At 40.9% G+C, this 19,645-nt stretch overlaps 1 protein-coding gene across 1 annotated transcript in view; it reads left to right on the top strand.

The window, feature by feature from the left end:
• Nucleotides 1-258: 258 nt before the first annotated feature.
• Nucleotides 259-19,645, top strand: part of MYOM2 (myomesin 2) — a 107,210-nt gene continuing 87,823 nt past the window's right edge. Inside the window, exons 1-5 of the mRNA XM_003411962.3 lie at nucleotides 259-365; nucleotides 1,503-1,661; nucleotides 7,370-7,508; nucleotides 7,661-7,818; nucleotides 9,000-9,092. Coding sequence (XP_003412010.1) covers nucleotides 259-365; nucleotides 1,503-1,661; nucleotides 7,370-7,508; nucleotides 7,661-7,818; nucleotides 9,000-9,092 — 656 coding nt within the window. The remainder of the gene's footprint in view (nucleotides 366-1,502; nucleotides 1,662-7,369; nucleotides 7,509-7,660; nucleotides 7,819-8,999; nucleotides 9,093-19,645) is intronic.

The following is a 19,645-nucleotide window of genomic DNA, read 5'->3' as shown; positions in this document are numbered from 1 at the left end:
TTCTAATTTGATTGGAAGCAGAAATGAAATTGGGTCGATGGGACATTAATAAGTTTCCTGACTCCTACTTCTATACTGTTTCCACCTGTATGATCTTTCCTTCACTTTTTTCCTGAATGGGTTTTATTAGTTAGAGTTGATTTTTTCCCTTTTGGAACAATGAAAAATATTAATGCAAACAACTGCAGAAGCATGACTACATTTGAAAAGGAACTCAGCAATATTTGTGTTACTCTTTATTTGCAGGAGTAAACGAAGATGTCACTTGTAGCAGTGCCTTTCTACCAGAAAAGACACAAACACTATGACCAGTCATATCGTAATATTCAAGCAAGGTACCTTCTGAATGAATATGCAGCGAAAAAGTAAGTTGAAATTCACTAAATAGGTACCCAGAGCTTTGTTTATAGTGTCCAACATTTAAAAGCAAGGAACGTTTATCCAGTTTCCTGAAACCGAGAGATGAAATGGTTTGGGAAGGAGTCTGGGAGTAGAGACGGCTATTCTCATTGGTGGACATCTCCAAAACCAGAGAAGGGATGCGGCCGAGCCCCAGGCTGGAAGCAGCCCTCAGTGTGGACACGTGGACGTTATCCCGGTAGATTCTGATATACTCGTTCTGAACCTGTGGCTTAGATAATGAATGCAGGGATTTTTAGTAAGTGCTCATTGATTTTACTCTTTCTAACGTACCCGCCAGAGCTAGGATTGAAAAAGTCACCAAAAAATAAAAGGTAATATGAGAAGGAAGCCAAAGGAAGAGACTTTAGATAGGAGAAAAGTTAACGGGTCCCAGAGTAAAGATTGCACGGAAGCCAGTATCAATAATAATTTTAATACATTAAAAATGAATGTAGCCAAAGTGGATTTATCCACTGCAGAATAGGCTGGTAACAAGTCCACACTTTCTACTACAAGTTCCTAAAGGCCAGTCTCTTCACAGATCTCTGTCACATGCTGCAGTCAACACTATTTGTGTGGAAGCCTATCTGGCGATTTTAATTAGCTGATTAGAACGTTGTGCTGAAGAATGAAAGAGATTGCTGGGCGTGACATTCTCCAGCCACTTAGGAGCCTGCCCCTATGTTGTAAACATTCTGTATTTAGAAACACTCTATGGTACTTGTATTTAGTTGCCATTCCTTTGAACAAACAAAGCCAAACATTCACAGCCCTTCCCAGCAGCTTAAAGGAGTTTCAAATCCCTAAAGATATATATAATCATGGCAATCGGCCAAAAAGGCTGCGAAAGGCACAAACTGACCACTGAAGGAAAAGGGCAAGAGCATAACTCAGTTTGGGAAAGGCTCCTGTAAAAGGGTGGGGTAGAGAAGATGAAGGGCAGACGTGACTGTGCTAGGATGTGGATGTGTGTGTGTGTGTGTGTGTGTTTCAGGGATTGGGTGTGGATAGCATGTGTAGAAAGAAGATGACGTTGCTTATCACGATGACGCTTTATGATTTTCTAGAGTATCTTCTAATGTTTTTCAATTTTCATAAAGGCGTGCTTCAATTCAGTCGTCCACTCAAAAGTCTTTTACTGAGAAGTCATCTGCCCAGAGAGCATCCAGCCAGACATCTGTTGGAAAAACAACTTGCAGGCTTTGTGCAAAAAGGATAAACACTTCATCTGAAGAGGAAGAGCATGAAAACAAAAGAAGGTAACTGCTGTGTTGGCTCTCTCAGATTGCACTTCCACGTACGATTACGTTATTAAAACACATCCTGGGCTTGAGATATAGGAAGGGTCCTCTCCAGGGCAGAGAAAAAAGAGTAGCATTAGCTGAAAGGGAAGTTCAGAGAACACTGAAGATAATACTTGCTTGTAATGAAAAGAATAATGCTACCTTTTCTGGATTACTTTCTTATTCTTTACTACCATTATTTCATTTAAACCTAGTAAGAAAACCATTTGGAATGGATTTTCCCATTATTTTGCAGAAGAGAACAAGGAGGTTCAGAGAAGTCATCTACATTGTCCAAGGTTATGTACGTCACGAATGTCAGAGCTGGGATTTGGTCTCAGGTCTTTATGACTCTCCTGTACTGAACTAACCACCTTTCCACACTTAATGGTGTTATATATAAAAAAAAAAAAATGGTATTATACATCTGAAAAAGTCAAGATCTAAAAGTTGAAAATTAAATTTGAATGGCCACCTATCACCTCTTCAGCTATTACCTTAAAGAACAATGGTGAAAGGTTGTAGAATCAAGCAAGGTCAACTTCTGAAGAGGGAGCCAGGGTTTTAAACAGTTGTCCATGTGGAAACTGAAGAGTTGTGAAGGGGTTCTATAAATTGTCATACTTTGCATTTCAATGGAGTCAGCTCATAAGGGTAAAATATCATATGAATGAGATGGATTAATAAAAATGTCAGTCTTAAAATTATTTCCAGATCACAAAGAAACAGGTGATGATATTACTTTGATCTTTTAAAAACATAATAAATAATTAAATATATTTTGAATACCTGCTGTATTTTTCCCTTCACCTCTCCCTATTATTTCTAGAAAAGTTCTTTGATATCTCTAAAAAAATCTTAAAACTTGAAGGAAAAATGAGATTGAGTAAGCATGTGTCATTTTGAAAGTTACGTTACGACTAAGTAATTTGTTTAATGAAAACAATGTATAGCTGAAAAGATGAATCCTTATTTTAAAAAATTCAATTCATCTTTTAGTGCCTTATGGGAATTTTTCCATGTAAATAAATTTTATTGTAAAAGCTTCTTTTGTAAAAGAATCACTTCAAAATGTATACATTAAAAACTCTGCACATTTATGCATTGGATTAGTTTTAAAAGGATATTACTTGTATTTAATTTTTGGGATTAGGAGTGAGAAAACTTGAGCTTTATCACTTTTTAAAGTCAATTATACATTGGTGTGACCTTGAATATATCACATAAACTTCCTATTTCCTCAATTTCTCCACTGATAAAATGGGGGAAAGAAACCTCTGTTAACGTGAGTGGTTTAGGTTTCAGCGGAAATGACTTTGGTGACAGCCCTGGATGTTGGGATTTATCTAAAATACATTAGTCTACTTTCTTGCTATAGTAAATCTAACCCAAAGAATATATTTTAATTATTGAAGATTGATTATAATCTCACTGTGTCTCTCAAGCTCATTTTAAATGCCAGTCACTGTTGTTAAGTGGGAGAGATACAGATGCAAGAAGGCAAGAAGGAATACGTAACTCTATACTGAGCCAGGGCCCTGGTAGCGCAGTGGTTAAGAACTCAGGCTGCTAACTGAAATGTCAGCAGTTTGAATCCACCAGCTGCTCCTTGGAAACCCTATGGGGCAGTTCTACTCTGTCCTGTAGGGTCTCTATGAGTCAGAATTGACTCTATGGCAATAGGTTTAGTTTTGGTTTTTTGGTATACTGAGCCTTGGAATTATATATTTTTTAGTAACCTCACAATATGTTTTTCTCATAACCCATGTACATATCCTCCATGTGAACGATCTTTTTGAAATTAGTTTTTTCCGCCTTTAAAGGTAAATCTAAGTAATTGGAGGTTTTGATTCGCTGGGCCAGAGTGAATTGCACTTTTATTGCAACGCCGGCTCTGTTCCTACCACGTAGGAGGGCTGAGCATGAATGAATGAGCACCAGTGTGTAGAGTGATTTGAGCAGTTAAATGAATTCTAGCTCTTATTATAATAATTCACTACTCTTGCTAGCCTTAAGCTTTATTGGAACACTTATTTATTCCTTACCTCCCATGGCAGATATTAGTTTAACGCCTTGGACAAATTGGTCCTTGGCGAAAGATGAAGTTGTAGGTTTGTCAATTTGAGTTACTGCTTATGTCTTCATGTAAAATAAATACTGAAGAGGCATGGGTGTGCTCAGAAGGATGTCAGCAGGTCCTCCTGGAAGATATGGGACATTAGAAGTGGCCCTCTGATGACTTTACTTCTGTCCTAGTGAAAAATGTGTCTCCCTTAATCATGCAGCCCGTCTATGGGCTTGTCATTCAGAGTAAATGCGTGATGAATGATGCAATTCTGCACAAAAGGGCCAGAGTTATGGTTGACTGATCACAAGCCTGTTCGAGTATTTTCTCAGTGTGCTAAATCACAGAATTTGAGGTTGGGGAGGGGCAGAAATTCCAAACTGAATATTTATCCAATATTGTAAAATGTTAGGGGATGGTGGTTCTATTGACTTCAGAATAAACCTGAGTGTCTGGTGAGTAAAATACAAATAGCACATGGAATTTTTAAACACCATCAATATAGGACTTCTGATCCTTCAAGTTGATCTTGATGCTTTGTGGTTTGAACAGAGCTTTGTGTTTTCTGTCATAGTATTTCAATAAGGTTCACTGCCAATTAGAAGGCTTAGTTTTTGCAAAACTTCTTGGACAGCGTGCTTATTCATTTGTTCAACAGATGTTTGTAGAGCTCCTGTGTGCCTGACTTTCTTCTCGGTGCTGTGGATATGTAAAAAGGAGCCAAACAGACATTGTCTCTACCCTCTTGGGTTTGAGAACCCAGTAGCTGAGACAGGGGTAAACTAACATTTGCTTGAATATGGTTATAAATGGTGATAAATGCTACGTAAGAGCCCTGATGGCCCAGTGGTTAAAGCACTTGGCTGCTAACTGAAAGGTTGGCAGTTCGGACCCACCAACTGCTCCACAGGAGAAAGACGTGGCAGTCTGTTTCCATAAAGATTCACAGCCTTCTAAACCCTGTGGGGGCAGTTCTACTCTGTCTTACAAGGTTGCTATGAGTAGGAATCAATTCGAAGGCAATGAAATTTTTTTTTTTTTTAGGAGGAGAACAGGTGTTATGGAGAAAACAAAAAAGATGGGGCTATTATAAAAAAAAAAAATTTTTTATAATTTAGGTGTGGAATCAAGGGAAGACCTCTCAAGGAAGTAACCTTTCTGCTGAAAACTAAGGGATAAGTAGGGGTTAGCTTGGGTGGGAGTTGGGAGAACGCCACAGTAGGCAGAGGATATGTAGAAAGGTCTGAGGTGTGAACAGAAAGCCAGGGTTCCTGGGTCATGTGAGTGAGAATAAGACTGGCCTGAGATGAAGTTTGTGTTAATTAGAAGTAAAGAGGAAGAGAAAATAAATTTCCATTCATGTTTTTGTTTTTATGGTTTCTTACCCATATTTCTGTATTAAGAAGATCTAGAATTTTCTGAAACTCTGTGTTCTATTCAGAATTCCCAAATGACTGACATTAGCTTATAGTTTTGTATGCTGTTTAAATTGGTTGCCATTAAGTAGATTCTGACTCATAGCAACCCTAGAGGACAGAGGAGAACTACCCCATAGGGATTCCAGGGAGTGGCTGCTGGATTCCAACTGCCAACCTTTTGGTTAGCAACCAAGCTCTTAACCACTGCGCCACCAGGCCTCCAGATGCTGTTTAAAAAAACCAAACACAGTGCCGTTGAGTCGATTCCGACTCATAGCAACCCTATAGGACAAAGTAGAACTGCTCTATAGAGTTTCCAAGGAGCGCCTGGTGCAGACCTTTTGGTGGGCAGCTGCAGCACTTAACCACTACACCATCAGGGTTTCCAGATACTGTTTAGAGAAGTCCTTTTCACCGGGACCAGGGACAGGTAATGTTAGGAAAGGGCACTGGGCCGGGAGCTGTGGAACCTGAGTTCTGAAAGGTCTTTATCACTAATTTGCAGTACTTTTTTGGACAATTTTATCAACAGCTCTGGGTAGATGTGATCCACAAGGTCCCCTCCAACTCTAATATTCTATTTTTAATATGATGTCAACTTAGTCCAGCAACTCTTCAGTGCCCAAACTTTATGCTGAAAACATTTTTTTTTTTGTACAACCTTTTTCCTTCATGCCTCTTTTCCTTCCCAGGCAGCACTAAACCCTCTTCCTGACCCCTACTCACTAACCCCTATCTCCCCCACACAGTTTAGACTAAGGAATATTTAATAGGCACTTACTTTTTACTGAGTATGGATCCTCTGCTAAGTAATCTGGGAGCGCAAACATGAGGAGCAGCCAATCCTTTTTCCTAAGGAGTTTATCTCCTGCTAGGTGGTGAGGAGGAAAGCAGGATAAAACTTACATACAGTTATTGTCATAAAGGTCACAAGGGAAATCAGAAGAGGTTTGGAGCTTTAAAGGAAAAGCGGAGCAGATTATCAATAGCTTCATGGTAGAGGCTGCTTTTGAGATGGATCTTGAAGGAAAGAGCGTTTTGATGGAGGGGATGAGAGGAAGATTTCTCTGAGGCATGGGGCAGAATCAGAAAAGGGTAAGCAGAACAGCAAGAGACATCCTCATTTTGATGGGGCATAGGGAACGCAAAGGTGAAGAGGCCATGAGTCTGGAAAGAGATGACCTAGCCTTTGGAGAGCACTCCCAGTCCTACGGCAGGATCAGGCGGGCGTAGTAGGTGGAACTTGCAGTGACGATACCTCTGCCATACAGAATGGGTGCATCATTTTTTTCCTATTATTACAGATCGCCAAAGCAGAATCTTTCACACTGGGTGTTTATTGTTCTAGAATACAGGCTTATTTCTTATCTGTACCTGTTGATTCCAAAGGCTTTAATTCAGTCTTAAATTCAATCGGAAACTGTAGTCTCTCCAAAAACAACGTTTGTATGCTGCTTAGTAGAAGAAAAACCACTCACGGGGGAGAGGCATGGCAATTTCTTAAATCGTCATAGCATATTGGAACTGTCTTTGAAAGCCCAAAAGGACCTAAGCATTTTGAGCCTCAGACTCCTGAAGCCAGCCTTAGCTTTATTTTATAAATGAGGAGACTGAGTCCTGAAAAGTTAAGTGATTTGTTTGTGGTCATAAGGTCTTTATTGAGCATCTACTTTATAGAGTTGCCATGTATATAAAGATGGGCAAACAAGTCCATTTGTAAGGAGCCTCACACTAACTTTCTTACTCCACATCCGTTGCTTGTTTTGCTTTGCTACTTGTCAATGTACCACATAAAAGATTCACCCACAAGCTCTTAATATGGGTCAGAAACACACATAGCCTCTTTGAATGGAGCTTGTTCACACTTGGCCAGTTCATACCAATTTTCTAAAACATAGTCTATGGGTCTCTACTATTGTCATTGTACATTCTTACTAGTAAAAAGAAATTGGAGCCTATAACTCCTAACTGATTTTATTGATAAATCATGTATATATCCTTTACAACTTTTTTTTTTTATGTATGGTATTAAAAACTTACCAGTGTACTCTTAAAAGAGATAAAATTAATATAAATAGCATTTCTAATATTTCTTCTTGCACCCTGCTTAAGGAAATTCTGGGAGAGAGAACAGGACCTTTAATGAGCACGTGATCTTTTCAGTGTGTCATAAGAATAACGTAGCTTCTTTGATGGTGCAGGTACAGATCACTGATAGCAGCTTACGGAGAAGCAAAGCGGGAGCGTTTTCTCAGAGAACTGGATCAGCTAGAAGAAGACGTTCGCCTGGCGCGTTCATTTGCTCAGGATAAGCTGGACAAATATGCTATTCAACAGATGGTAGGGGGATCTTTGAATCGCTTTTTGGATGTGTTGGTGAAATTGCAGTTTGTCTTCAGTAAGCTGGTGTGGCTTGACTGGTCAGAGAAGCATTGCTTATGAAGCACAGCCCCTTCTCCAATACCCTCCCTGTTCTTTTGTCTTGGGGACAGATGGAAGATAAGCTGGCCTGGGAAAGGCCTTCACATGAAGAGCGGATAATCAGAGCCCCAGAGATTTTGGTGAGACTGAGGTCCCACACTGTCTGGGAAAAGATGTCTGTGAAGCTTTGTTTTACTGTTCAAGGATTTCCTACGCCCGTGGTACAATGGTCAGTATTTTTCTGTCTCAGGGGTTTAAAAATGCCACACTTCATTTTCTTTTAAGAAGATGGCAGCAGTTGGCTAAAATGTGCCCGTAAAGAAGATGAAAATGAAGTAAACACGTGCTATAAAATGTGTTCTATAGGCATCTGTGCTTGGAACTCTGAGATATACGTTTATAAAAACTCATGAAATACCCATTTTAAATAAGGTACAGGTATTTTCGTGTTAGTGAAATTAATTTGACTGGTTTCCGAGGGTTATTTTTTTTAATGTAAAAATAGGTTCATCGAGATGACGTGCATATTTACGTGCGTGACTGTCGCTAAGCTTTCATTTGTATTGTTGCTGACTCTACGTAAGCACTAGGTGTCTATGTTTTCGGTTATGGGGAGACTCCTGAGTAGAGACTCTAAACTCAGAAGTGTTGGGACTACAGTGCTGTGGTTAATTGAACTGTGTGATAGTTGAAGAATTAAATCTTTAAGCCTTACAGCCCCCCCCCTTTCAATATCTGTTGCTAAAATATATTTATAAATTTCTATTTGTTTTTCCACTTGCTGGAAGTTATAATAAGGCTCCCAAAGTCAGTAGTTTGCTACAAAAAGGATAAACACTTTCCTTGAAATCTGAATTGAGACTCAGCAGCAGCTCAGAAAAATGGAGCCTCAACTCTATGGCTATTCCTATGGCGGGCTTGGGAGCCTGAAAATCTCTTTTTGTGATGCCAAGACTCTACTGGTCCTGCTATCCTGGGGTGCAGCTATGAAGCCAGTTTCCTCTCATCAGTATTTATGTGTGGTTAGATCCTGCAGAACGATTGTATCCCAGCTTCACTATGGCCTAAATGGGCTAGTGGGATCTAACCAACATCGGTTATGTTTTTAATGATGAAATGATCTGTTCCTGATGGCCAAAGTTCAAGCCAACTTTTGGAAGACACTCTGTCATAGGTCAAGGACAGCCCAGATAGTTTGTATGATGCCATGCTGTTCTCTTCCTAGAAGGGGGAAACACCAGCTGTGAGTCTTGACTACAACGTTCCCCTCCTCCTACCCCACCTTGGGCACTAAGAAGTGAAGTACGTAGTAGCCTAGCAATAGCGCGTTACAGGTGCACTAAAGAAGACTGGGATACAATGGAACAAAAAAATCAGCTTTTAACTAAAATAAACATTTCCTTTGTTTAGGTATAAAGATGGTAGCTTGATTTGCCAAGCAGGTGAGCCGGGAAAGTATCGAATTGAGAGCAAGTATGGCGTGCACACACTGGAGATAAACAGGTAAGGCCCTTGTGCCTGGGACAGTGTACTCTGTAATGCCTGGCATCCAATAATTTACATCTCAAACACAAAAGAAGAAATCAAATTTAAAAAATGGAGGCCAAATTATGCCACATCTGCTTGCATTGCCTGTGTCTTTAAGTGGTATTTAAGAGTTAATTTGATTGGTGTTAGAAGCTACCCTTTGTTTCCCCTTGATGTTAGGCCAGAGGAATGCAGAATCAGTAGCTGTTGTCAAGGTTCCCATTCTGAAAACAAAGAAACTGAAAAGCTTAAGGAAAGAGAAGGCATCTAGGCGTAAAGACTACGATGAAATACAAGATTTCGTTTGTACCTATTTAGCATTGGGGTTTTATCTTGTACTTGGTTTGAGTAACAATTGCGAAACTTAGACTCTGAAAAGAAATGTAACCATTATTATTTGTTTTTGTTTCTTGTTACAACTTGAAAAAAACTGTTCTAACGAGAAAACGAAGCACTTATAAAGTCGGTATTTTGGCGTATAGCTTGTTGTTGTTGTTGTTGTTGAGTGGACCCCACACTCACAGAGCAGACTTTTGGCTAGTAGTCAAGTGCTTGGCCATTTGTGCCACCCAGGGACTCCGGGTGTATACCTAGCATTTCTTTTTTGCATACACAACACAACACACACAACTTTGGTTTTTATAAAAATGAGATCATGCTATTCTCTTCTTCCGTTTCTTTGCATATATGTCTTTTGTTTATTACAAAAAGGTCATAACGTTATACAATCTACCATTTTCTCTTAGTAGTCTATTATGACACATTCCCATGGCTCAACGATTAATTTTTAAAGTAAATGTATAATGTACTATAATTGAAAAATTAAACACTGGTCTAGGAACCAGAAGACTTGGGTTTGAATCCCTAATATACCATTTGCATGGTGACTTTGGATGAGTCTTTAAATCTTCCTGAGATGTAATGTTCTTATCTAAAAATAATTATCAAGAGACAGAAAATAAAAAATTTATGTCTTCTCTATATGCCTTAATACAGTTATTGTGGCAATCAAACAAAAACATGTATGTGAAACCTCCAGAAATGGAGACCATCATACGAACATACGGTAATTGTGTGTATGTGCATTTGTGTGTGTGTGTATGTGTGTACGTATGCAAGCACACAGGAAGCAAATTACATCAAATTCTTTCCTAGGTAAAGATGATGCAGGTATAAACAAGGTAATAAATAAAGAACACATTCAAAATATGGTATGATTGTTCCTAAACTGCAAAGTAGTAACTGCGTTGCAATAGGCTCAGCTTACTTGGAGATAAGTGCATCCGCTGATTTCTGGGGTGACCGCTGAGAGTCAAATGTGACAGCAGAGCGCAAGTAGCTATTATTCTACCACCTTCTTCCGGGATGCATGTTTATAATAGAAGTATTTTTCTTTTTTAATTAAAAAAGCTTTTATACCCTAGTTCTTCCTTCCTGGCCTGGGAGAATCCCCCCCAGAAAGCGATTTTTTGCGGAGTTTACTTCTCCGGCTCCTTTTCTGTCCCCTTACCCTCACATACTGTTCCTCCTCCTACCACGTGTTTTCTCGTGGCCGCTGTCTTCTGACTTCTCTGTTGGGGCCAAGGAGTGAGCCACCTCTTCGCCTCTTTCCTGATACCACAGGCCCTTGTTTCCCAGGTGGTGTCGGCAGAGCGGTGCTGAGTATTTTGCAGGTTAGGGTGCCTGGACGTCAGCTCGGGGCTCTACGTTCCTTCTCCCACATATAAGCCCCGGCTTCTTCTTTAAAAGAGCACATGGAGGAAGCTTCTCACAGCCTCAGCGAGGCCTGGAAGGTTTTTCACTACTGGAATCACTTTTCCATCTGCAGATTAATTAGAACAAGGAGTTAAGAGGTCACGATTAAGATCAGAATTTGTGACAAGTCTTTAACTTTTGTCTCTGTGGAAGTATGTGACTCTCTAAAAAAGCTTTAGGCCCTGGTCTTCTGGTCCTCTTCTTTCTTAGGTTTATTTATTCTGCTATATTTATTGATAATAGTGCCAGACACTGTTCCAGGTGCTTGGGATAGACCAGTGGCCAAAACCAAGATTCCTATCTTCAAGGCCTTACATTCCAGCATGAGGAGGGGAACCGTACTTAAACAAGTGAATTCTATAGTAAGTCAGAAGGTGCTGGGTAAGGGGTGGAAACTGTATGGTGTGATGGTGGGGGTCATGGTGTTAAATAGGATGATCAGGCGAGGCCTTCATTGAGGAGATGTCTCACGAGCAAGGCTTGAAGGAGATGAAGGAGTTAGACAGAGAGGCATAGAGGAGGAGTGGCAAGAGCCTTCCAGGCAGAGGGAGCAGCTAGAACAAAGGCTCTGAGAGGCGTGTGCCTGGCACGTATGAGGAACAGCAAGAGGGCCAATTTGGCTGGGATAGGTTGGTGGAAGTAGCAGTAAGGGCCCAGAGAGGCGGCCAGGGACAGTGCAGATTACCTAGGACCCTAGAGGCCATTTCAAGGACATTGGTTTTCACGTTAAGGGAAAGGGGAGACTCCAGGGATTAAGGATACAAGTGAATTATCTGACTTATATTTTGAAAGGTTCACTCTGGTTATGAACAAATATAATGGCAGAAGCAGGATACCTGCTGGGAAGCTATTGCTGAAATTCAAAAGATGAAGTGGCTTGGATCAGGGTGGTAGCAGTGGGACTGGTGAGATGTGGTTGAATGCTGGGCAGATATTGATGGTAGAATCAAGAGGATTCACTTATGGATTGGATGTGGGGTCTTAATGAAAAAAGAAGAGTCAAGAAGGTTTGGGTCTGTGCATCGACTGGGGTGAGAAAGGCTTGGGTCTTGGTAACAAACTTGTGTAGGCTTATGTGTAAGGTTGGGTTCTCTTCATTTGTGGAGAGCCAGTTGGACTACCTATGCCCCTTTCTGCATTTTTTTTTTCAGAGTATTTTTTTCTTCTTTGATTTCTGAAATTTGGGAAAATTTTAATAGATAAAAAGCCATAATATGCAGAAAGAGGACATTTCCCATCGTTTTAACTAGTACATTCAGTTTTAAGAGTGTATGTTTTCTGATCTAATGTGTGACCATTGTTTAGGGTTAAGTAGGTCAGTTTGAATTAGAGATAAGCTTGTTTTCAAGCTTTATTTTAAAAAGAAATTCACTTTCTCACGTATGAAAAAAAATCATATTCACACTTGTCAACTTTTTAACTTTATATTGGGAATAGCGTAGGCTTTGAACAAAGTGAACTAATAAGGCAAATATGGTTGGTTAAAAGGCCAAGAAAACCATGGATAAATGACTTACAAATCTAGGTCTGCTTTGATTCACTGGATTTTGCATAAATACGCAAATAATAAAGGAAATTGCCAAGACCAACTTTCCTCACAATATTTTAATCTGTATTGGGAGGTTTTTAAATGGATGAAATGTTAATATTCTCCAGAAATAAAAAGAGCAATGGGGAAAGCCCCACAAATTATAGCTCATCTCAGCTGTTCATACCAAAGTGCTGAGCTGTGCGTCATCTGATCCGTGGCCCTTTTAGGTGCGTGGAATGCGTTGGCTTCCCCCTTCCTGACTGGCATGGAATGAGCTTTTCCTTCTGTTACGAGAGTGACATTTATTCCTACGAATATTCTTGGGATGCTGTAACCAACTTCTTCAAGTGCCAAAAAGGAAGTTTACCCTTTGGTACTGTTTCAATTTAAAACAGTAATTGACACTATTTTATACGCTCGTAAAATTTTCTCTTGGGACTCATAATGTGAGTTCTATCCCTCAAAGAATTTTTATATTGCTCTCACATTTTTACAAAGGTGTTTAGAACAATCCGCCTTGTGTTTTATTAGTAACACCACGACTTCTTGCCCCCCACTGCCTTGCAGAATGATTTTAGGGCTAAAATTTTTGTATATTTTATTTTTAGACTTTGCTATTCCAATTCTGATTTGAGATATATTTAAAATCCAATGTTAAGCCCACTTATAGTTTGAGAACACTGGGCCTTGACCACCTGTAACAAATTTATTTGCCTCTTAACCTTTTGTCTGTCCATCGTTAAAACAGATAAGATCTTCCTGGTTTCTCCCCTGGAGTTGCTTTGGGAGCACTTCAAACTGAAACGTTGGGATGCAAATGTGCCTCATGGAAGTTTGTAAAAATTGAGACCAAAGAAAAATGTCTCTGTGTTTCTGGGAACTAGTCCAAACAGAAAAATAAAACCCTTTGCCTCTTAATCAGTTGCTTGCAAATTCTCGCAGCATGAAGTGAAGGCTAGAATTAGACTCTCTGGGTTAGCTAAATGCTTTCTCTAAGGACAGCATTGGGAAGGAGAAGGGGATATGAGAAAGGAGAGAAAAAATGGAGTTCTCCTGAGATGTAGTAACACATGTGGGGCAAAGTGCCCAGACTCAGAATTACCCAGGGACAAAATTTTAATTTAGGCCAAGTATCTTCAATGACTGCCAAGCCCTTGTTCTCCATCAGCCTAATACCAATGCTTCTTAATTGGTTCACAACCAAGAACGGCCTACAATCCAACTATAGGGCCAATAAAAACCAACCAAACAAACAAACAAAAGACAACCAAATTGCGGTTTAGTTGATTCCAACTTATGGAGACCCTGTGTGTTACGAGGTAGGACTACTCCACACGGTTTTCTTGGTCATAATCTTCATGGGAGCAGATCAGCAGGCCTTCTTTCTGAAGCATCACTGGATAGGTTTGAACCTCCAACTTTTAGGTTAGTAGTCAAGCACAGTTTGTGTCACCGAAGTACCTGTGCTACACCAATACTCTACAAATATTTTTGTATGTACCTATATTTACTTATAATTTATATATGAACCTGGAGCCCTGGTGGTGCAGTGGTTAAGAGTTTGGCTGATAACCAAAAGGTCAGCAGTTCAAATCCACCAGCCATTCCTTGGAAACCCTACAGGCCAGCTCTACTCTGTCCTGTAGGTTCACTATGGGTCAGAATGGACTAGATGGCAAGGGTTATTTTTTTGTTGTTGTTGGTATATACGGACCTATGTTGAAATATATTTTATATAGTATAAAACATTTAAAAAGAGAAGTGTAAAAAGAATGAGATAAAAATAAACAAATAGAAGTTCTAATTTTTTTTCTATGCATTCAGTGGGTTATCTGTATTCCTTCAGTGTGGTGCAACCTCCATCGGATATCCTTGTAGTAGATCAATGGGTCGGAATCTTTTTAGTGGTTATAGAGTTGTTACACACCAGAGGAAAGCTGGAGCCCTTTCTACTGAATAAGTTCACATAAGAACATACAGGCAAAATTTTGCACATCACTGCAGAAAATTCAAAAAACCCATTGCCTCGACTCTGACTCATAGTTACCCTATAGGACAGAGTAGAAGAGTTTCCATAGAGTGGCTAGTGGATTTGAACGCCAACCTTCTGGTTAGCATCTGTAGCTCTTAACCACTATGCCACCCAGGGTCGGGAGTATCTGACACTTGTCTCTGTGTTTGTCCCTTGGTGTACAGGGTTCTTTCTCTCTGATTCCATTACCTTCTGCTAAGCAGTAAGTGCTAATTGGTTACTTCTCAAAATAATCAGTGCTAAGGTGACAGCACTGGGTTTTTTTTTAAGGTGTTAGGTAGCTCTCCCCCCTCCCCTCGCCAGGTCTTAATGTCTTAAGTAAACTGCAAAAGCAAGCTCAAAAACGTGTGCCTGGGCATATAGGACTTGCCCTGCTATTTTGTTTTCTTCTCCTAGGCACAGATAATTCATTTCCATCCATTCTATTACAAGCTTCATTCCTTTTTCTCAGGTAAGGAATAGTGAAACAGAAATTAATGGTAGTTCTCAAAATGCTTAAAAACCTATGTTGTTTTGTATGAATATGGGCAAGGAGAGAGTCTTTCTCCAGGAGAGAAGAGACGGAATCATTTTTGAACGTTTGGTCCAGGATTTCAGCTAAAAGATTTTAATTAATATATATGAGATTAACATAGAACTTTAAAATTAGAAAGAGTTTTCAAATATTTTATTTGATCATTAAAGTCACCCGAGCAAAGTGTAGGCACTCAACGAATGCATTTTAATTGTCTAAAATGAGTGCTGTTTGTTTATTATAGAGTCAGCGAATGAAAATTATCAGGCTGTTACAAGGAAGGGGTAGATTTAGAAGAGCAGAAGACTGCTGCAGCCTTAGAGTCTTAATAGTCTCAGTGACCATTTTATTTTCCTGGGTTTTATTCTGTTTGTACAATATTAAAAAAAAAAATTCTAATTCACAAAGATGAGTAATTGCAAACGGAAACATTAAGTTTTACCTGGAAATCTCTGAATATTATTTAATTAAACGGAGATGGTAGGAGAAGTTTTGCCTGAGGGCCATGCAAAGACCAATTACCCGTTGCCAAGTCGATTCCAAGTCATAGCGACCCTATAAGACAGAGTAGAACTGCCCCATAGAGTTTCCAAGGAGCACCTGGTGGATTCAAACTGCCGACTTTTTGGTTAGCTGCTGTAGCTCTTAATCACTATGCCACCAGGGTTTCCAAAGACCAATTAGGCTGCAGCATAAAACGCTCCTTGTGGGACTTCAGTAGGTTAGCAGTATAGAATGCCGTCACTGGGTTACCAGTTAGAATGCTGTCACTACGTTACTAGTATAGAATGCATCTGAGCGCTTGCTTTTAGGACAGTTTTAAAAATTGCTAAAACACGTATGGAGGAAGAAATCTGTAGCACATTTGGGAAATTCAGTTTGAAAACTGTGGGACACAGCTGGAAAACCACTGATACTAATATCCAGAAGGGTCTTTAGAAAAAGATAACAATAAGGCTTGGGAAGACTGATTGGACATACTCTAAATATAATCGATATGCACTTTCCTCTAAGGACTTAATGTGGGTTTAGATATTAATAGCCTCCTGGTTCAGGAATTGGTAACGACCCTAACCAGTTGGTCTAAGGGGATGGTCTCTGTGATGGCCCGGCCAGATCTCTCTTGTGAGCCCCATACGGCATCTGCCCCTTTGCTCTGCTCTGTGCTGGGATGTTTGAGTCATGGCCCAGGGCTCCCTACTTGTAAGTCTTGGTCTGTGTCTCTGTGTGCTTGAAGAACAGACACCAGGTCAGGAGGTTTGCATCAAGCATGTTTTACAGAATGCGTTGCTTCTTTCCCATACGCTCTGGCTTTCTAGTATTTCCAGCTGTGGCTAAGGGATGTTATAGCATTCCTTTCTCCAATTTGTATGTTGTAGTTAGTCTGGGAAGGAATGTTCTAGAGAAAGGTTTAGGGCTCATCCCAGAAGATAAATATCTTGTGATTTGGCGAATTCATTTATGAAAATACTGTGGTTTTATTGTTTAAAAAAAGTGACACAAGCACAAGGTGACAAAATTCAAGCACTGCAAAAGAATATATAGGGGAAGTAATTCTTCCTGTCACCCTCTGCCCCCAGCCCCCCATTCAGGCATGTTCCTGAGGGACAACAACTGTACCCTGTGCTCTCTGTGAGTAGGTGTATGCATTTATTGTATGGATAGATGAGCATATAAGGTTAATGCTTAGCAATAGAAAAAGCTTCTGCATTATGGGGTTTTTATGTGTGTTACATGCAATCTCTATTACTTTGCTTCTGGGGATATGGCTCTACCAGCCGTGTATTTGTAAACGGCATAGCAAAGCAGTTTCTAATGAGTTCAGGCTAGAATTGTAGCTTTGTTGATGGGCTTTGTAGTCGGGTTTGTATTCCTCCAAGGTGAACCAGAAGATAATGAACTTGGTTTGTAAATCTACATGAGTCGGGCTCTGTTGTGTCATCTCCCCCTCGAACAGTGAACAGTGGCAGTTACGGGAAGCCAGATGGTACCCGCTGACACATTAAAGCTTGGTTTGAACCTCACGAAGGATTACAGGAGTCCCGAGTACTGGAGAAAGCACAGGTCTCTGAAACTTTCTCTCGCCTTTATTGGAGACACTGCGTACTTTTAGTGGGAGAAGATATTTTCAGCTCCAAGTGGAACAGAGAAGAAAATAAAATCACTAATGACCTACTAAGAATGGGTTTTGTCTCTGGGAACACTGACTCCTTCATGCATTTTAAAGATAAGGCTTGAGTAAACTTCTTCTCTTTCTTCTTCTTACTAGGATTTTTCGTGGTATTTCCCTTTCCAGACTGACATTATGTTCACTGTGCCCCCTTTTTGAGAGGCAGTAGAAGCTAGTAGAAAGAATGCAAATTTTGTAGTCATTCAGACCTTGTCTGCTTAACTTTTTAAAGTGTCGACTTTCTTACCATGGTTACGGGATAATAATACCTATTTTCCAGAGTGCTTGGGAATATTATATAAAATAGCAGATGCAAAGTACCTAGCGGAGTGCCTGAAAGTTAGTCAAAGCTCAATAAGGATTAGCTCCTCCTCCTTACATCCCTCTGCCTTCAGTTAAGTTCTCCGGGGAACCTGATGGGATGACAGCTCATAGCCAAGAGAACAAGCTTCAGCTTTAGTAAGATGATGGGTCTCTGGGTGGTGCAAATGGTTTGTGCTCCGCTACTAACACAAGAATGGCTAATGATCTGCTTCTGTAAGATTAACCCCATTGCCCTCAAGTCTATTCCGACTCATAGTGACCCTATAGGACAGAGCAGACCTGCCCCGTACGGTTCCTCAGGGTGCAGTCTTTATGGAGGTAGACTGCCACACCTTTCTCTTGTGAAGCAGCTGGTGGGTTTGAACCACCGACCTCAGGCTGCAGTCTTTATGGAGGTAGACTGCCACACCTTTCTCTTGTGAAGCAGCTGGTGGGTTTGAACCACTGAGCTTTTGCTTAGTAGCTGAGCACTTTAACCACTGTGCCACCAGGGCTTTAAGAAAACCCTGTGGAGCTCAGTTCCAGTCTCTAACACGTGAGGTCGCCATGAGTAGCAACCGACTTGATAGCAATGTGTTTGGTTTTTGGATTTCTGTAAGATGAATGTGGGAAGACTAAAGAGCTACACCCTGAGAAATGGGGGTCGTTGGCAATTCCTGGGCCAGCGTTCTTTCTAGGGATGAACGTGTAACCCTCTATAACTCTGCAAGGAGGAATGGCTCAAGTGTGGTCCAATTTAAACATTTTCATAATATCCTTGAGTGAGTGTTTCATATCTGGATATTATTTTGGGATTCTGAATGTATCTCGCATAAACTCCCTGGTGGACTGTTTCTCACTCAGGAAGTTAATACAACAATGCACATGCCTCAGAATTCTTTGTTCATGCCAGATAGTTCCCCAGTTCTGGTCAGGAGCTTTGATAAGTTTTCAGTGGCCTCATTCTGGGGTTTTAGTCTAAAGGGGCTTTAAGAACGGGGATCATCATATTCTGGGAAGATGGCAGCATAAACAGACCATCATTCCAACACTGGGCCACAAATACACAAGAAATACAAGGAAATGGCGCTTGGCTTTGAGAGACTCTGAATTGGGTAGCAGAGGAAAACAACAGGGAACTGCAAACAGGCAAGAATCAACAAATCAACAACAAGTTGCATATAGTAGGAAAATCGCTTCTCCCATCATGCCTGCCCCTCCCACCCCAGCTACTCGGGCCATCAGCTGCTGTGAAATGAGGAAGTGGTCCCAGAAAAGGAGCCTGCTTGCCTCACCACCACGGCCCCTGCCTGTACAGAGACAGGACCACAAGCTTCTTCTCTAAAATCAACAAGGCAGACCTCCCTGGGGGTCCATTTGGAGTGTGCCAGCACCTCCCCCACCTAGACACTGTAGGTTGCAAGCCTACCACAAACTTCTACAGAAGGCCTGTGCAGTGGAATCTGCTTCCATAGAAAACAATCTACTGGTCTCCCTCTGTGCCCTATAACTCAGGTCTCTGAAACCAACAGGATCACCTCCCTGGGGATCAGAATGGGTCTGTCTGCTCTCCCTTCTGATTGGTACTGAGGACTGCTGACTGAGGCTGCTCTGTGCTAGGAAGCAGGCAGGCATTGTGGGCAGAGGCTACACTTACAGCCAACATGCTATGGGGCAGGAGGGCTCTGATAGCAAAAAGGCAGAGTTCCCTGGGGGTCCATTTGGAGTATGACAATCACTGCCTCAACTGGTGACTGTCAGCTGCTGGACTGATAGAACCTCCTGTAGAAGGTTCCCTATGGTAGAGTCAGGAGGTGGGTCACCTAGGTGGAGACTGCCCCCACAACCACCACAGGGTCATCGTGGCTCTGAAACTAACAAGTCAGATCTCTCAGAGGTTGTCCTGGAGAGTGCAGCCCCTTCTCCTCCTTGAAAGGAGGAAAGTCTCCCTGTGCTTCACCTGAATTCCAGCTCAGATATAAGCAGCCCCCACAGAGCAAGGAAGGAAGTCTCAGGCAAAACCACAGAACACCCAGCCCCAAAGGAAGCTCACTGGTTGGGGGTTTTCTGACTAAAAATGTGGTTACAGAAACAGAGAGGGAAAGGGAATAATAGCCAGAGAGAGAGGACAGCATCCTCTGGTGTACAGATTGATTAGTGCATGATATCTTGTCTCAGTTGTGGTACCCTCTGATGGACAGATTGATTAGTACATGAGATCTCA

Source organism: Loxodonta africana, chromosome 12 (assembly GCF_030014295.1).
Source record: "Loxodonta africana isolate mLoxAfr1 chromosome 12, mLoxAfr1.hap2, whole genome shotgun sequence".
NCBI classification, from domain to species: domain Eukaryota; kingdom Metazoa; phylum Chordata; class Mammalia; order Proboscidea; family Elephantidae; genus Loxodonta; species Loxodonta africana.
This window is presented reverse-complemented; position numbering and strand designations above follow the sequence as displayed.